Here is an 18,285-nt window from a genome sequence, read left to right as displayed (position 1 = left end):
TCTATCTATCTATCTATCTATCTATCTATCATCTATCTATCTATCTATCTATCTATCTATCTATCTATCTATCTATCTATCTATCTATCTATCTACCATGTTTCCCCCAAAATAAGACCTTGTTTTATATTTTTTGCCATCAAAAAAGGCACCAGGTCTTATTTTCAGGGGATGTTATCCACTGACTAATCTCACTTGCACAAGTCAGCCCCAGCCTCCTTTACGCTGTCAGAGGCCTTCAGAAACTTCTTCTGCAGCTGGCAAGGCTTTCCTGAAGGCCTCTGCAGCAGATAACAAGCTCCGGATCGATCCAGAGCTTTGTTATCAGCTACAGAGGCCTTCAGGAAAGCCTTGCTAGCCTTGCTGGCTGCAGAAGAAATGGGCCGGGAAGGCAGGTGTCGGGGTGTGCGATGCCTGACAACTGTCCAAAGGTAAGTAGTAGGGCAGCTCCACCACCACCCCATCCCCACCCTAGCTTAACTTTTACCTGTCTACTCTGGAGTGGGCGGGATCTTAATTAGGGTTTATTTTGGGAGTAGGGCTTATATTGGACACACGTGTAAAAATCAAGCTAGGACTTACTTTCAGGGTAGGTCGTATTTTCAGGGAAACAGGGTATCTAGCTAGCTAGCTAGCTAGCTCTATAGTTTCCTGAACGCTACAAGTTCGCTTGCTATCTCTTTCCATCAACAGGTAGGATGGGAAAAGAAAATATACCGAAACAGTTTGTCTGGAACCGACAATCCACATTTAGAAAGACAATGTCATTTTTTTGCCAGACAATTAGTCTCTTCCAGGAGTTTTAATTATGGAAGTGCATTAAGCTGGCAGACGACGGTATCCCCAGTGCACAATCAAGGGTTGTTTTGCTCATTAAAAGTTGCCACTTAACAGAGGCTGAAAGCCCACGCATGTAATTACGTTTTGTTCTGACCTGGCAGGGAAAATAGCCCACCTGGAATGAATTTTGTTGATTGGCCAAACTTTGTTCATTGAAGAATGACATGCGACATCCTTGGTTTAAACGAAGCTAGTATAATTGTTTTTGAAACATCAGAGGTGAAGCAGGGACATCCAAATGAAAATACTTACTGGGATGCTAAAATCGTCAGTCTGTTTTATCCTTTCAGGCCTATTGGAAGAGCAGAGTTTTTATTGACTATTATTTAGGGAAGATGAGAATGTAGCAGGAAGAGAAGCAAACATATATACGCAGTCGATGTAATTATATATAAAATGTATATGCAGATACGGCAGCGGCTACTCAGACAGTCGCCTCTGAATATTAACAGATTAACAGAGTTGGAAGAGACCTTGTAGGTTATCTAGTCCAACCCCCCACCAAAGCAGGTGACTCTACACCAATGATGGCTAACCTTTTTGGCACCGAGTGCCCAAAGCATGCATCCGTATGCATCCCCAAAATGCAATACACACGTGTCCCCTGCAATGCACCCTTCCCCCAGCATATGCACCCCACCACCCTGCATGTGCCCCACTCCTCATGCATGCATGACAAAGACCCGAAGACCAGCTGGCTGTGCATGCATGCACAGCAGAGTTGAGCTGGGATGACAGCACCCATGCCATACAGGGGTGGGATTCTACCAGTTCGCACCTATTCGCTAGAACCGGTTGTTAACATTCTAAGCAGTTTGGAGAACCGGTTGTTAGAAGAAATTACTGGCTTAATCCTGTAAGGAAGGCAGGAAGGAAACATTCTGGTGTTGCTTACAGAAACTGCCTCTCCGTTAACCCTTATTACATTCTTGGCAGGACTAGTCTTCCTGTCTCAGGAACGTCTCTGGAGTTTTCTTCCCCTTCTTTGCTGGAACTTTGCTTATGTGGAGTGACCATTCAAAGTTACAATGACACTGAAAAAAGTGACTTATGACCATTTTTCACACTTACGACTGTTGCAGCATCCCCACAGTCATTAAAGGCCAGGCGAGGAGATCCATGCCTCGATGTGAGTGATGTTGAGTTGCCATGCCCAGCCAATAACATGACCACCAATCCATGCCCACCAATTAAGCCATACCCATAGAACTAGTTGTTAAAAAATTTGAATCCCACCCCTGGTGCCATAGGTTTGCCATCTCAGCCCTACACCATTTTTGACAGATGGCAGTCCAGTCTCTTCTTGAAAGCTTCCAGTGATGAAGGCAACTTCTGTTCCATTGGTTGATTGTTCTCCTTATTTCCAGGTTGAATATCTCCTTGTTCAGTTTCCATCCATTGTTCATTTTCTGGCCTTCTGGTGCCTTGGAAAATAGCTTGACCCCCACCTCCTCTCTCCTCTTGGCAGCCCCTCCAAGAGGAAGGGGTCAAGCTATTTTCCAAGGCACCTAAAGGCCAGGCTTCTAACATATATACACTGTCCATGTGATTATATATAAAACCTATATGCAGATACGTCAGGGGCTATCCAATTCAGCTCTCCAGGCGTTCACCTCTGAGTGTTGCTTTGTGCAGGAAACCAGAGAATGCATGTTGTGGGCAGTCTTGCACAATATGTTTGTGTATCAGCACCACAACTGCAACACGGGGAATCTTTCCATCTCCACTGATACAGGACAGAGACACTTCTTCCAGTATTACAGCTCATTCAGTTCTATTTCAACCAGACGGAGGGAGGCACATTAAAACCGTGTCACTTGGTAGAGGTATCTGTTGTGGTTTGCCGGCAGCCAGTGCAGACAGCAGCGGAATTGGACAGTGGGGAAGAACAGGGACCAGTCCGGAAGTCTGGGGAGGACTTGGACAAGGGTCCTGCGTTCGATGCCGAGATGGGGCCAGGACCATCTGAGAGTGGGGTGCTGACTCCGGAGCCTCCAGAGTCTGGCAGCAGCAAGGCAGAGGAACAAGGGGAGCCTGTTCCCAATGTGTGTGGGCACAGAGTTGCTAGAAGGCAAGAGCAGCTGAGACAAAAGGGGCGACTTGGGAGTAAGGCTGGGAGGTGATTGCCCCTCCTATAAGGTATAAAGGAAGTGCAAAGGTGAAGAAACCTTTGCAGGAAGCAAAGTCGCTTGCTCTGTTCAGATTAAACCTTGAAGCTCTGTGTGGACTTTGTACTTTGGTTGGTTTTCTATAGTTCATTTGGCACTTTAGTTGATTGCAGCAATTCAAAGGAGAGAAAGGTGGGTGCTTATCTAGAGGGACTGATTGATTGAGGACTGCCTGTAACTGAAAAAAGGGGAACAGAAGGGTGGAGGCTGGATGAAAGCCAACAAAAGGAAGACTTCTAAAGAAGACCAGGTGTGGTGTAGTAGTGTGTGAATATAGAGCACTGCACATCAGAACAACTAGACACAAGGACAGTTTTTCCCCGAACGCCATCAGTCTACAAAACAAATAATTCCTTCAACACTGTCCAACTGTTTACTAAGTCTGCATTACTATTACTATTAATCTTCTCACCACTCCTTATCACCCATCCCCTCCCACTTGTGATTGTAGGACTGTAACTTTGTCGCTTGTATCCTTACGATTTATATTGACTGTTTCCTAATATGATTTGATTGCTTATTGTACCTTACGACTATCATTAAGTGTTCTACCTTATGATTCTTGACTCTTGACAAATGAATCTTTTCTTTTATGTACACTGAAAGCATTTGCACCAAGACAACTTCCTTGTGTGTCCAATCACACTTGGCCAATAAAGATTTCTACTCTGTTCTATTCTATTAATCATTGTGATGCTCCTGTGTGAAATGTTGTGTCTCTACCAAGGACTAACTTGGTCCCCCTTTTCCCCCACCAACCTGACAGGTGGGAGATCAAATTATTGAAATCAATGGGGAAACCACGAGGGACATGACCCATGCCAGAGCAATAGAACTCATCAAATCTGGTGGCCGAAGAGTACGGTTATTACTAAAACGTGGAACCGGACAGGTCCCAGAATATGGTGGGTTTCCACTTTTTTTTTTATTACTATCATTGTTGTCGTTGTCGTTGTTGTTGTCATTGTGGTGATGGTGGTTGTTGATTTAGTGGCCCTTACCTTTCAAACTACCTGTATTGTGTTTGGTGTAACATGGAAGTAACGCTTGGGGGGGAAAAGGCAGGGGGAGATGTTTGCTTGTGTAGTGGAGTTTCCCCTTTGCCTCCATCCTGAAGGAACATTCCAGAAAGGCTTCAGTCTTTCTAGAACATTATTTCATCCTGTGTGGATCCATTTGTAACCCTGCTGACGTTTGGACCCAACTCCTTTCCACCCTACACCCTATAATAAACATCACTTACAGGTACAATCAAACTTTCTATCGCTAACTGAGACCATTGTTCAGTGAGTTTGGGCTCGTTTTATGCCCGTTCTGGCCACAGTGGTTAAGTGAATCACTGCAATGGTTAATAACATGGTTGTTAAATAAATCTGGCTTCCCAAGAAGGTCGCAAAAGGGGATCACATAACCCCAGAACACTGCAACCATCATAAATATGAGCCAGTTGATAAGTATCCGAATTGTTATCACGTGTGACCATGGGTATACCACAATGGTTGTAAAATGTGAAAAACAGTCCTAAGTTACTTTTTTCAACACTGAGTAACTTCACTGAGCCAATGTTGTAAATTGGGAATTACCTGTAGTATTATACCAAACTGGTGCAGTATTATTCTTGCTGAGGTACATGCTTACTGGCATCATTATATGCTTCTTATTTTGGCAAAATAAATACAATTACAAGGGCTCTCCATTTGACACTCCTGCCTACTAAATTCGCCATTAAATACAACATTGCAGAGGATTAACAGATTAATTAATCTGTCAGAAATGGCATGCGGTCTCCTTCTTGGGTGGGCGAGGAGGGGTTGGATTAGATGACCTACAAGGTCCCTGTGATGACCCGGAGTGTAACACAAATGTAACAAAATCCAAAACGTAAATAAATGTCCTTTAATGCCTCCAACTTGGCCCCACTGTTCAATAATTCTCAGTTGGAGATAAAACATAGTCAAAAATAGTCTTGAAAAGAAAGCAATACAGTCCGAACTTAGTGAGCAGATAGAAGTGAAATAAAAAACTAAAACAAGCTACAATGAAGGAATTTCCACAATGGACCAGGGTAAGTAATTACCAACGTCAAGGAGATAACAAGGCGCAGTCTGTTGGAAGGTCGCCAACCAAAATAACTTTAGCGCAAAATAACACACACTTTGCTTCTGGCAACACTGTGTTGTAACCGTCTCTCTTATATACTATTCTCCCCAGCTGCAACCAATGAGGGGGATCATGGCCACTTCCTCTCTCGTAAACCAAGTTGTTTCCTTCTCCGTTCCTTCCTGCGTGTCCTAGGATGCAGAGGGGATGGGCCTGGTTCTTTCTCTGACTGCCCAGCTGGCCTCTGCCCTTCCCTATCCTCCTCCACAACCTCCGGAGCCACACCTCCTTTCCCTCAGAGTTCAACTCTAACAAGAGCATGACAGTCCCTTCCAACTCTCTTAATCTGAAGCTAATCTGAAACAGACTAACAGAGTTGGAAGAGACCTTGTAGGTCATCTAGTCCAACCACCTCCCTCCCCCTGCCCAAGCAGGATACCCTACGCCATTTCTGACAGATGGCAATCCAGTCTCTTCTTGAAAGCTTCCAATGTTGAAGTTCTGGAGAAGATACCTTAACTACTAAGAGGCATCCTATTATTCTTAGGATGGCTTTTGATAAATATAAATCTCTCCCACTCTCACTTTTCCACTAACAACTTTGCCTATAAATTTATTGTGGAGAAAACCCTGCTGGTTAATTGGTTGGTGGCATAACTCCTTTCTGCAATCAAATATTTTGCAAATGTTTTCATCCGCAGAGGTTTCCACAATGTCTATTTTATTTCTCTTTCGGTGCTTGTTTTTGGAACTTACAAGTCTTTTCCCCCGTATTTTTATTGGTTTTTATTTCACGAGAGAGGGGCTTTATTTTTTCATATTTGATTTTAATCGCTCTGGCTTTAATGTGCTTTTAATGGGAAGGGGAGCAGGAATCCCCCTGTATTATAAAATAACACAAAACAAAATGGGATCGGCCACAGACTATATGCTATTTATCCCAATAGAAGCATCTGGAATTTTTTTAGTGTTGATCTTCAATTCATGAATGCAGAAAGAAAAATATTCATTTGGAACCTGTAGTTTCTTCTGTGGTGTGATGCATGAAATAACGCCAATTTTCTCTTGTATATGCACCTTCTACATGTAAAATTGTGCATGCTGAAATGTTAATCGTTGCTCTTCCTTTGTCCTATTTCCGTGATGGTGTACCTATGGTACGCGTGCCACAGGTGACACGCAAAGCCATTTGTGTGGGCACGCGAGCCCTAGTCAAACTTACCTGCACTGTGCATGTGTGCGCCTCCTAACTGATTTTTGGCCTGTTTGAGGCTGTTTTTGCCCTCCCGTAGGCTTGAGGGAAGCTCTGCAGCCTCGGGAGACCGAAAAACAGCCTTCCAGAAATACCAGAAGTGCCGAAATGGGCCCATTTTCAGCCTCCTGAGGCTCCTGAGGCTTCCCTCGAGCCTCCGGGAGGGCAAAAACGGCCTCAAACGGGCCGAAAATCAGCTGGGAGGCGCGCGCATGCACAGTATAGGTAAGGGGACGGGGGTGTTGCATGTGCATGCGCAGGGGAGGCGGGGTACATTGCATTGTGGGTGCCGGCACACACGCACATGCGCTTTCAGCACACCACAACAAAAAGGTTTGCCATTATTATCCTATTTCATGTGCTAAGGCAGTGGTGGCTAACCTTTTTGGGCTCCTGTGCCAAAAATTGTGTGCGTGCTTGCACACTTGCACTCATGTGCCAGCACCCAGAAGACAATGTGCGCCCCCACACACACATCCTACACATGTGCCCGCAATCCCACCCACCTACTCCCCACTGCCCCCTTACCTGCAATGCGCCTCACAGCTGATTTTCGGCCCGTTTGAGGCCTTTTTGACTTCCCAAAGGCTTGAGAAAGGCTTCTGCAGGCTTTGTAGGCCGAAAACTAGCCCCGTTTCGTCACTTCTTGTTTTTCTGAAAATACTGGAAAGGGGCTTGTTTTCGACCTACAAAGCTTGCAGAAGCCTTCCTCAAGCCTTTGGAAGGCCGAAAAAGGCCTCAAACTGGCCAAAAATCAGCTGTGAGGCACACACATGCGCAGTGAAGTAAGTTTGCCTGCAGCTCGCATGCTGGCACAAATGGCTCTGCGGGCCACCTGTGGTACGCATGTCATAGGTTTGCCATCACGGTGCTAAGGAATATCTGCAGATTTTGTTTTTCCCAGTGGGAAAATGTAACAAAGCTTGTTGCTTTGGGGGTAACATTTCAAAATTTTAACATAGCTTTATTGCAATCTTTAACCCACAGAAAGAAAAAAAAGAGGAGGAAAGGGATTTTTGAATACAGACGGTCCTTGACTTACATCTGAGCTTTTGTTGCTGAGTGAAACGTTTATGAAGTGACTTTTGCCCCGTTTTGTGACTTTTCTTGTGAAAAGTGAATCAAGGCAGTTGTTAAGTTAGCGATGCAGTTGTTAAGTGAATCTGGCCTCCCCATTGATTTTGCTTGCTGGAAGAGGATCGCCTGATCCCGGGACACTGTAACCATCATAAAGATGAGCAATAGCACTTAGACTTATATACCGCTTCACAGTGCTTTACAGCAAGGGTCACCAACCTTTTGGGCCTCAGGGACCACCAAACTCATAATTTTAAATCCTGCGGACCTGAGACCTTGGGAAAATCCCCCAAAAAGTCTGCAGGAAAATTCCCCACCCCGTTTTCCTACTGATCTATCATTCTTTATTTGGGATTGCAGGATACCGTCTCCAGTTCTGTTCTCAGGGGGAGAGAGAGAGAGAGAGAGACTTTTGGCTTCATGCAAGGAAAGCAGCAGAAGCAGCAGAAATCTTTCTTTCTCTCCCCCAAACTTCACCAGAAATGAATCTTTGTGAGACTTGTCATGCTGGCCTCTTGGAGCAGGATGTGTTTCAGGGTCCCAAAGACTCATTTCTGGCAGAGTTTGGGGAGAGAAAGAATGACTTTTGCTGCTTTCCTTGCATGCAGCCAAAAGTAGAAGAAGAAAGAAGCTGAAAGAAGCAGCCTGGTGGCCAGGAGAGGCACAAGGGGCGAGTGGGGCAAGTTCCCCCCTCTGCCCTTTCCCCCTCCTCTCACTACCTCGTGTTGTTCGCAATACAAGCAACGCAATCCTTGTGTTCCCACTGGCCATGTGGGCAGCGCAGCCTTGTATTCTCACGCAGCCTGGATTAATTGCTTTGGGGGGTGACATTTCTCTGTGGACCACCAAAATTTTCTCGCAGACCACCAGTAGTCCCTGGCCCATTGGTTGGTGACCACTGCTTTACAGCCCTCTCTAAGCAGTTTACAGAGTCAACATGTTTCCCCCCAAACATCTGGGTCTTCATTTTACCCACCTCGGAAGGACAGAAGGCTGAGTCAACCTTGAGCCAGTCAGGATCGAACTTCTGGCAGTGGAGGGAGGAAGGAGGGAGAGAGTAAGGAAGGAGTAGCAATAGCACTTAGACTTATATACCAGTGCTTTACAGCCCTCTAAGTTGTTGACAGAATCAGCATATGGACCCAAACAATCTGGGTCCTCATTTTACCCACCTTGGGAGGATGGAAGGCTGAGTCAACCTTGAGCTGGTCAGGATCGAACTCCTGGCAGTCAGTAGAGTCAGACTGCAATACTGCATTCTAACCACTGCATCACCAGGAAGGAGAATGAGAAAGGGAATAAGGGAGGGAGGGAGGGAGGGAGGGAGGAGTAGCAATAGCACTTAGATTTATATACCATTTCACAGTGCTTCACAGCCCTCTCTAAGTGCTGGCACTTGGTACAGTTAACCTGCAAAACTGCATTCTAACCACTGGGAAGGAAGGAAGGAAGGAAGGAAGGAAGGAAGGAAGGAAGGAAGGAAGGAAGGAAGGAAGGAAGGTTAGACTTAGACTTAGACTTAGACTTATACACCACTTCACCGTGCTTTACAGGCCTCTCTAAGTGGTTTACAAAGTCAGCATATTGCCCCCAACTATCTGAATCCTCATCTTACCGACCTCGGAAGGATGGAAAGCTGAGTCAACCTTGAGACGGTCAGAATCATACTGCCAAATTGCAGTCAGCAGCAGTCAGCTGAAGTCAGCTGTAAACTAACCACTGGATCACCACGGCTTATAAAGTTGAGTTAGTTGCCAAGTGTCTGAATTTTGATCGCGCAACCATGGGGATGTGGTAATGGGTCATAAGTGTGAAAAAGGGTCACAAGTCCCTTTGTTTGGTGCTGCTATAACTTCAAACGGTCACAAAACAAACTGTTGTAAATTGAGGAATGCCTGTATCCAGAACATTTTTTTTTTTTTTTGCTTTCCGTTGATTAATGGTCACAATAAAGATATTTGTAATTTTCAGATTAATAAATAAATTGGGAGGGAGGGGAGTAAATTTTGTGTAGAGTCAGAATCTAAGCAAGCTCAGGCATCCCAGGAATTGTGTATTAGCCTGGAAAGTTGAAAATATTGTTGGAATAAAACAATGAAAACCCCCTTTTTTTACTGTTGCAAACAGAACTGCTTAAATGTGTCCGTGAGGAGTTATATATTTAGCTCAAAGGTGATTTTTAGCTTCTCCATGGTACAGGCATTTTTCTGACTTACAACAGTTCATTTAGTGAACATTCAAAGTTGCAACATCACTGAAAAAAAGCAACTTATGACCATTTTTCAAACTTACGACCATTCCAGTAACCCCCATGGTCACTCCCTGTCAATTTCAGATGCTTGACAATTGATTCATATTGTTCTGACCCAAGCCTTGTTCACATCCAATAAACACAAAATATGTATAAAAGCAAACCTTTTTAATGCAACGCTGTGAATCCTGTGCATTCACAGCCAAGAGGCATTCAAAACTAATTGTCCCAGATAAGAGCAAGCCCTTTAAAGGTTGCAAAAGGCTGCCAAGAACAAAAGACTAATGGCAGATAAATATCCAAAGCCAGAAGTTTCAAAAAAACAAACCGAAACAAGCAGGGTTTCAATGAGGACTCTGAGTAGAAACAACTTCTTTGCTTCCTGCAAAGAAGCAAACACCAAAGGCTGGCTTTTATTCCTTATGGGAGCAGCCATCGCCTCCAGCCTTACTCCTGAGTCTCCCGTGCTGCTTCAGTTGCTCTTTCCTTTGAGCAGCCTGCGCATACGCACACTGAGCACAGGCTCCCCGGGGTCCTCTGCGTCACTGCTGCTAGACTCCCCAAGCTCCGCAGGTAGCACCCAACTCTCCAATAGTCCTGGCCCCATCCCTGCATCACACACAGGCCCCTCATCCGAGTCCTCACTGTCAGAGACCTCAGCCATCCACATCTGCTGCCGGCGAACGACAACACATATTTATGACGGTGGTAGAGTCCTCGGGTCATGCGATTCCTTTTTGTGACCTTTTCACAAGGAAAGTCCATGGGAAAAACCAGATTCATTTAATAACCATGTTGCTAACTTACCAATGGCTAAGATTCACTTAACGATTGTGGCAAGAAAAGTTGTAACATGGGAGCAAAACCCACTTAACAAAATGTTTCACTCCGCAATGGCCATTTTGGTCATATGTTGAGGACTACCTGTACATACAAATCCTATTTTTAAACCCTCATCATGTCCCAGTGGGTTAAAAACAGATGTCTGAATAACGACATCTAAAACTTTAAGAAGCGTATTTTATTGCATTAACCTGGGACAGAGATAATTCAGGCAAGATTTTATTTTATTGGGTATTTTTCTTCTGATGAGTTTGTTTGATAAAAGAAAGAGAGACATAGCTGTGTGCAAGGAACAGTGACATTAAAACTTCCACGATCAGTTTTGCATTTCTGTGTGATCTCTGTCTTTGGCGGCTGTTTACGAAAGAAGCAACAGAATTCAGGGTAATTACACAAATGAGTTAAACTGTCCCATCTCTCTCTTCTAAAATACACTAATTAAAAAGTCTCTTAGCAGTGATCAGAACTTTTTTTAAAAATCAGGAAGTAATGTGAGTTTATTATTATACCACTGTTCCACAAAACCATAACAGGCATTCCTCTAAGTTTATTATATTACAAAAAGGGAGAAGAGAATCAGTAGGAATGAAGTCATTTAAAACTTATTCCAACAGAGAGAGAGAGAGAGAGAGAGAGAGAGACAGACAGACAGACAGACAGACAGACAGACAGACAGACAGACGAAAGGAGAGTCAGGGAAACAAATGCACTTGAAGTCCACATCCCACATAATTGTCTCGAATGTGTAAAGCAGGATTAAGAATACTAATATCTGTCAAGAGGAGTGTGGGTATCCCACAGAGGGTTGGGTTGCTCTCCATTTCTATAAAATGACATTTAGATGGAGTTTTAAAAGGCAATATTGTGCCTCAAGGAAAACAAAGTTGACAGGCTGCCATGGAAGGAAATATTAAAAAGGGTCCCTCGGAAAGTTAAATTCTCCGTGATGGTAAGCATTAGAATTCCCATTTCAGTCAGAAAGGCCATCTCTTCCACCAGCTCCAATTTTGAAGGACCTTAACAGGCAAAACTGAGGAATTAAAAGTCATTTGGTGTTGACTTTTCCATGTTAAGATACGAGGACTGAGTTGGCCACAAGAAAAGATTCTGGTATTCAAAAATGAGCAAACAAAGATGTTTGTAAAGATTAAACAGAGGAGAAGTATAGATTCATCCAGAGGAGTTAATCTGCCAGAGATCTAAAATAACCATAAGATCTCCAATAGCCATAAGAAACTAGGAAGATTATAGTTAGAAATTCTGATTATATAAAGCACCGCCCAGAGCAAAGAGCACAATCGCCATGTGCTTTACTGCTCAACTACATACTGTAACAGGAAACAAGAAACTCTATTTATGGTATAAAAAAGAACATAGATATATCATAGATCCAAATTTGTAAATACTGTAGCTGTTGCATAGAAATAAATTCCAACAGTGATTTCCAACAATTATCCATGGTTATCCATTCACAATCAGGAAAGAAAGGATCTGACCATTCTCCAATCTACAGGGAGTCATCGGCTTACAACAGTTCATCAAAAACCAACTTCATTTAACAACCGAATCACTAATACAAGTTGAGGACTGCCTGTATATCTGTTTCTGAAATATTCTCTTTCTTTTATTAAGCGTCTGCATGCCTCTTTGTCTTATCTGTATTAGAAAAAAAAGTTGGCTATTGCTTATAAATGTCTCTTCTAATCGTGCAATGCTGTTTTGTTGTAGATAAAAATAATAATAGTAAATGATTAATAATGTCTTGATGTTTCTGCTTCTGTTAATTCTAATGATTGGTCCTAGGCTGTTCCTCCCCTTCCTTTAGGAACGCTATCTTCCAGTCTCTCCATGTGCATGAAAAGTGACAAACATGGCTCCCCATATTTCTACTTACTGGGCCATCCTAAAGATACGGTGTGTAATCTCTGCCATTTGCTAATATACTCTGACCGATTTCTCTTTGCTTTCTTTAATGGAGCTTCATCTAATTGCTCGGAACATGTGCGATGCCTCCTTCAGTAGTAAATATTGCTCAAACTCGTAAATGTAAGAATAACTGAGTTGGAAGGGACCTTGGAGGTCTTCTACTCCAACCCCGCCCCTTGCTCAAGCAAGAGACTTTATACTATTTCAGTATAAATGGGTGTCCAATCTCTTCTTAAAAACCTCCAGTGTTGGAGCATCCATAACAGAAGCAGGAGACCTTATACAGGGGTGGGCTTCAAAAATTTCAGCAATGGGTTCTCTGCCCGGTTGCTGGGTGGGCGTGGCCATGGTGGGCATGGCCTAGCTGGCCACCTGCACCACAGCAGGGGGTGTGATGACCCAAAGGGGCGTGGCACAAAGGCAACACAGTCAGATAATCAGTAGGAGTCCCTTTATTATCTCCAACTTTGCCCCCAATGTCCTGGTTACCTTCTGGCTGGAGAAAAACTCTCCCAGAAACAGCCTTTAAGTGGAGGAAATTCAGTCCATAAACAAAGTGCATACAAACTGTAACTAAAAATCCAAACAAACCACAATTGGGAAGATGCCAAGAACACAGATAAGCCTCGATGATACCAGATAATTCATGATTTTCTCCCAACAAGTTGCTGTGCGCAACTTCCCTTTTTAAACACTGTGTTCCCAGCTGCAGCTAATGAAGGGAATCGGGGCCCTTTCCTACCCTGTAAGCCACGCAATTCACATTGCTCCCTTCTCCATTCCTCCCTGCGTGCCCTAGGATGAAGAGGGGGTGGGCCTGGGTCTTCCTCCCTCTCCCTTGCTCTACCTCTTCCCTGCTCTGCCCAGCCGGACTGTGCCCTTCCCCAGTTTCTTCCACAGCCAATGAAGCCACACTCCCACTCCCTGTCAGCTGCTTAGCCTCCCCCTCCAAATCATATTCTGACAGGGGCATGACAGGGAGGCTGTTTTTGCCTTCCCTGGGCTCCAGAGGCTTTCCTTGAGCCTCTGGGGTGGCAAAAACTGCCTCCCTGGGCTCCAGTGGCCCTATGAAGGACAAAAATGGGCCCATTTTGGGACTTTCAGAACTTCTAGGAGGCCTGTTTTCCCCCTTCCCCAAGCTTCCATGTGGGCCCTGCACTTACCTCACATCCAAAATAGGTTGCATGGAGACTCCTGGGAGGGAGCCAATGGAACGTGGACCAAATTTCTCCTGCATAGCCCGATCATATAGTTTTGTCGCGAATCACGGGTATCCAGCTAGTTCATCTATATTTATAATACACACGCATGCACACACATACATAAGGCATCATTTAAGTGTGAAAATGGTCCTGTCTTCTCAACCTAGAATCCAGAAACTCAAAACACAATTCAAATTATGAATAACCAAATCTCTGGTTGAGACCTGATACGTTTTAATGGTTGAAAAAGGGCATCATACATGCGTCCGAATTAACGACCAATGCAACTCTTTATTATACCTCATGATCTGCAGTAACTTAATACAATTAACCAACCTCATAACTGTTGTTGTACGATATTTCTTGGGTAGAAGTGATTTAAAAGACAGAGAGTCGTGGTTGTCTAATAATTCCCAAGAGAGCATCCTTTCCTCCTTTCAGTTTTATTTCCACTTCTGTGTGTCTGCAAACAACCATTGTCTGCCCCCAAGGGGTTGACAACTCCACTTGGAAACTGAAACCACATTTACAAAAAGCAGGATGGATGAATTCAGTGGTGAAATGCTACTGGTTCGGCCCGGTTCCCCCGAACCAGTAGCAAAAATTGCTACCGGTTTGGCCGAACCAGTGGTTTAAAAAAAGCACCGACCATCAGTTGAGAGGAGAGAGACAGCCACATGCCCCTGTGCTTTTCTGTTCTTTATGCTCTCAGCCGATCAGCGCAGCAGAACCTCAGCTGGTGTTTGGAAAGCTGCGCATGCACGCGAAGTGCACGATCATCGAACCGGTACAGAAACTGGTAGTATCCCACCAGTGGATGAATTGGTCTTGTGGTTGAGTTGATATCTTGACTTTTGGGTCACAGAGACATGTACAGATGTTAACTCAAGGGGTTTTATTTTACTAAATCCTTTTTCTTCTTCTTCCTCAAACTGTATAAATTGATCTGATGCTAGGTTAACCATTATGCCAAGTCCTTTATGGAGCAGAGCAACTTCAATATCCTTTGGATGCTTTATTGGAGCTGCAGCATTAAAGATAAACTTTATCTGAAATTTTATCTGTACTTTCATCTCTGCAAGTTGCCGTGTTAACTGCTAACTTCTTGCTTCAGTTCAATTAATGCAATAGATTCATTGATGGGCTAGAGATGTTTCTGTAGAAAAGCCATGTTGTAACTGAATATATAAATTATTGAGTTTATTGGAGTTCTTTTATAATCCTCTCATGATCTTTTTTTTTTTTTTAATTTGGTGCAATATAAGATTCCTTGGGCAATTATGCATTTCATTCAAGGTTAACCTGAGATTGAAACTCAGAGGAAAATTAATGAACATTTATCCTGGGCTTCAAAAAAGCCAATCTGAATTCAGTATATTATCTGGAGAAATAAAAGGGAAGCTAAGGAATTAATCTCCTTTTTAAGAATGCAGATTTTAAAAAACAATGTATGTAAAAATTCATGCACTGCTCCATTTCATGCAACCCAAGACTATTTCATTCTTGGCTGATCTGAAGAAAAGATTAGAATTATCAGGAATTATTCCGTTGCTATTTACACTAAAAAAGAAAAAGAAAGAAACCAGGATATGCATTTAACCATAGTTCAAATGTTTTGACAAATTTCTACCCTAGTATATAATGCCTTGTATTTTAACAAAGATACACTGCAGATTTGAGGCAGTGTTTGAAAAGGATTTTTTTTTTAAAAAAAAAAAGAAGAAGGATCACTTTCAGTCTGGAGAGATTTGCAAATGTTATAAATAACACATATAAAACATCCTTTTTGAAAATATGTCACTTTGATCCCAACTTTGTAAACAAAAAGAAGATTAGAGAAATGTGTTGTGGCACCAACAGGATCTTGTGCTCAGATCAGTAATTCACATCTTCTCAAAACGTCTTCTGAAGTTGTAAATTACATTTACATAATGGGCATTTTGATAGGCCAGTCATTCTCATCGTATAAATTTAGATTATTAACAGCGGCAGCAATAACAAACAGAGAAAGAAATATATTCAGTAGTGCTACAGTCGCATAAGTAGTCCTCGACTTACGAATGCAATGGAGCCCAAAATTTCTGTTGTTCTGTGAGACATTTGAGTGAGTTTCACCCCCATTTTACAACCTTTCTTGCCACTAGTTGTTCAATTAGTAACCCCGTTGTTAAGTGAATCATTGACTTCACTTGTCAGAACGTCGCAAAAGGGGATCACGTGACCCCGGGATTACTGCGACCGTCATAAATAAGAGGCACTGGCCAAACATCTGAATTTTGATCACGTGAATAAGGGGACGCCGGAGAGGAAGTAACTGTGAAAAAATGGTCGTGAGTCACTTTTTTCAATGCAGTTGTAACTTTGAATGGCTGCTAAATGAACTGCTGTAAGTCAAGGACTACCTGTACTTAACTGATATTCATATCTCTTAGGACCATGATGGCAAACCTATGGCACACGTGCCACAGGTGGCAAGCAGAGACATTTGTGCAGGCACGCAAGCCCCAGCCAAACTTACCTGCACTGCGCATGCGTGCGCCTCCCAGCTGATTTTTGGCCCATTTGAAGCCATTTTCACCCTCCCAGAGGCTCAAGCCTCTGCAGCCTCGGGAGGCTGAAAAATGAGCCTTCCAGAAATACCGGAAGTGCCAAAATGGCCCCATTTTCAGCCTCCCGAGGTTCCAGAGGCTTCCCTCAAGCCTCCAGGAGGGCAAAAATGGCCTCTCCCAGGCTCCAGAGGCCCTCCGGAGGCTGAAAACAGGCACTTCCGGTATTTCTGGAAGGCCTGTTTTTTGGCCTCCTGAGGCTGCAGAGGCTTCCTTCGAGCCTCCGGGAGAGCGAAAACGGCCTGAAATGGGCTGAAAATCAGCTGGGAGGCACATGCATGGGCAGTGCAGGTAAGGGGGCAGGGACAGGATGTTGCGCGTGCATGCGCAGGGGGGGCATGGTGCATTGTATTGTGGGTGCTGGTGCACGTGCGCTTTTGGCACAGCACAACAAAAAAGTTTGCCATCACTGTCTTAGGAGATAAGCAATATAGTGTAGGAGACGTCCAGGTTGAGACGGTGGGAGGGGTCAAATGTGTAATCAGCCACGAGTCCCTGCATGCCCACAGGAGAACTAACTCCAGCCCACCCTGAATTCCTTGTAAGTCGAGGAGTACCTATAGAGGCCGATAGAATAATAGAAACTTCATGCTGTTTTTTTTAACAGGCAGGGGTCTCTCTTTTTTAAAGCTCCACCTGGATGTATTTCCATGCCTTTACGGTATCAACAAAACCATTTTGATGTGAATTGATTTTGTAATTCAGCCTCCAACATAAGTTGATTCTGGACGAGAACAAGATGCTCTGAACTTGGCCTAAACAAAAAAATAATATGGCCTAAATCCATCTTTTTTGTGGGGGAGAGTTAAACTGAATATTTTAGCAAGGTTTTATGAAGTTTTTAAAAGCTTGAGGTTCTTCCCTGGCTGTGTGTCCTTCATAAAATGACCTGCTTGCTATTTTTAAGGTGATAGGCTGGGATGTCACTAAAAGTGTGTGTGTGTGTGTTTGTGTCTGTATCTGTGTGTCTATATAGCAAATGTCAGGTTTCCAAGTGATGAAATCCATTTAGAAAGAAAAAAGCAAAGTCCATCTTCCAAAACAATTTATTTTATTTAGGAAAGCATCCAATTGGCAAAGTCTGTTGTAATTCCAGATCTGACACAACCTGGAATTACACCACATAATATTGGAAGTTAGAAACAACCCCCAAAAGTCACATTCTCCAATTGAAGTAAATCAACGTTGCCTGGTGTCATCACCTTCCGGTCTCAGCAGGGTCAGCTTTTGTTCCCACGGGAAGAAGAACCACCTAGCCTAAACAACTCTCTCTATCTCCTCTCCTCCCACCTTAGGAATGTGGCAAGCCCGAAACCCTTCCCCCCAAATACTAGCAAAGAGAAAGGAAAAAAGAACATATAAAAAAGCTAAATAAAATGGCTACACATATGTCAATTTCGGGCTTGACAGCAAAAAAAAATAAAAATCAAGATGGCAGCCATGATAATATAACCACAAACCCAATTTTATCCGGGATGGGCTTCAAAAATTTCAGCAACTGGTTCTCTGCCCGGTTGGGTGCGCCTCCTGCACCATGGCGGGAAGGGTTTCCTCGAGCCTCCGGGGGGGACAAAAATGGCCTCCCCCGTGCTCCGGAGGCTCTTTGGAAGCCGGGAACTCATCCATTTCTGGCCTTCTGGAGCCTCCAGGAGGCCTGTTTTTCACCCTCCCCGAGCCTCTTCACGCACCCTGCACTTACCTGACATCCAAAACAGGCCGCATGGAGACTCCTGGGAGGGGAGGGGCAGGGTGGGCGGGACCAGCCAGGGGCAGGATTTACCAGTTCGCCGAAGTGCGCAGAATCTTAGCTAGACCCCTGACTTTATTCCTGCATGCAACAGGCACATTAATAAGAAAAGATCTTGGATCATATGATTGTGGTTCTTGTGAGCTTTTTGATATTTCCTCACAAAATAACTCTGTGCGAGTTATTCCCCCTCCTGGGTGAAGCAGTAAGACAAGCTAGGGGAATCCCAGCATAGCTGATCATATGAACAGCTGATTATCGGGAGGGGAAAAA

General features: G+C 43.8%; 1 protein-coding gene across 12 annotated transcripts in view; it reads left to right on the top strand.

The window, feature by feature from the left end:
* Window positions 1-18,285, top strand: part of MAGI2 (membrane associated guanylate kinase, WW and PDZ domain containing 2) — a 585,270-nt gene that overhangs the window by 559,950 nt on the left and 7,035 nt on the right. For 9 of the 12 annotated variants that reach the window (XM_087967823.1, XM_087967826.1, XM_087967821.1 and 6 more), the window contains one exon: window positions 3,775-3,913. In XM_087967823.1, the coding sequence (XP_087823949.1) occupies window positions 3,775-3,913 (139 nt within the window). Of the gene's footprint in view, window positions 1-3,774; window positions 3,914-12,334; window positions 12,446-18,285 lie in introns of all 12 variants that reach the window. The other 3 variants (XM_087967830.1, XM_087967832.1, XM_087967831.1) reach the window with 2 other exon arrangements.

Source organism: Notechis scutatus, chromosome 6, assembly GCF_049901735.1.
Source record: "Notechis scutatus isolate UNSWTSFEM ecotype Mainland chromosome 6, rNotScu1.2, whole genome shotgun sequence".
NCBI classification, from domain to species: Eukaryota; Metazoa; Chordata; class Lepidosauria; order Squamata; family Elapidae; genus Notechis; species Notechis scutatus.
Note: the sequence above shows the minus strand (reverse complement) of the source record. Positions and strands in the feature narration are given on the sequence as shown.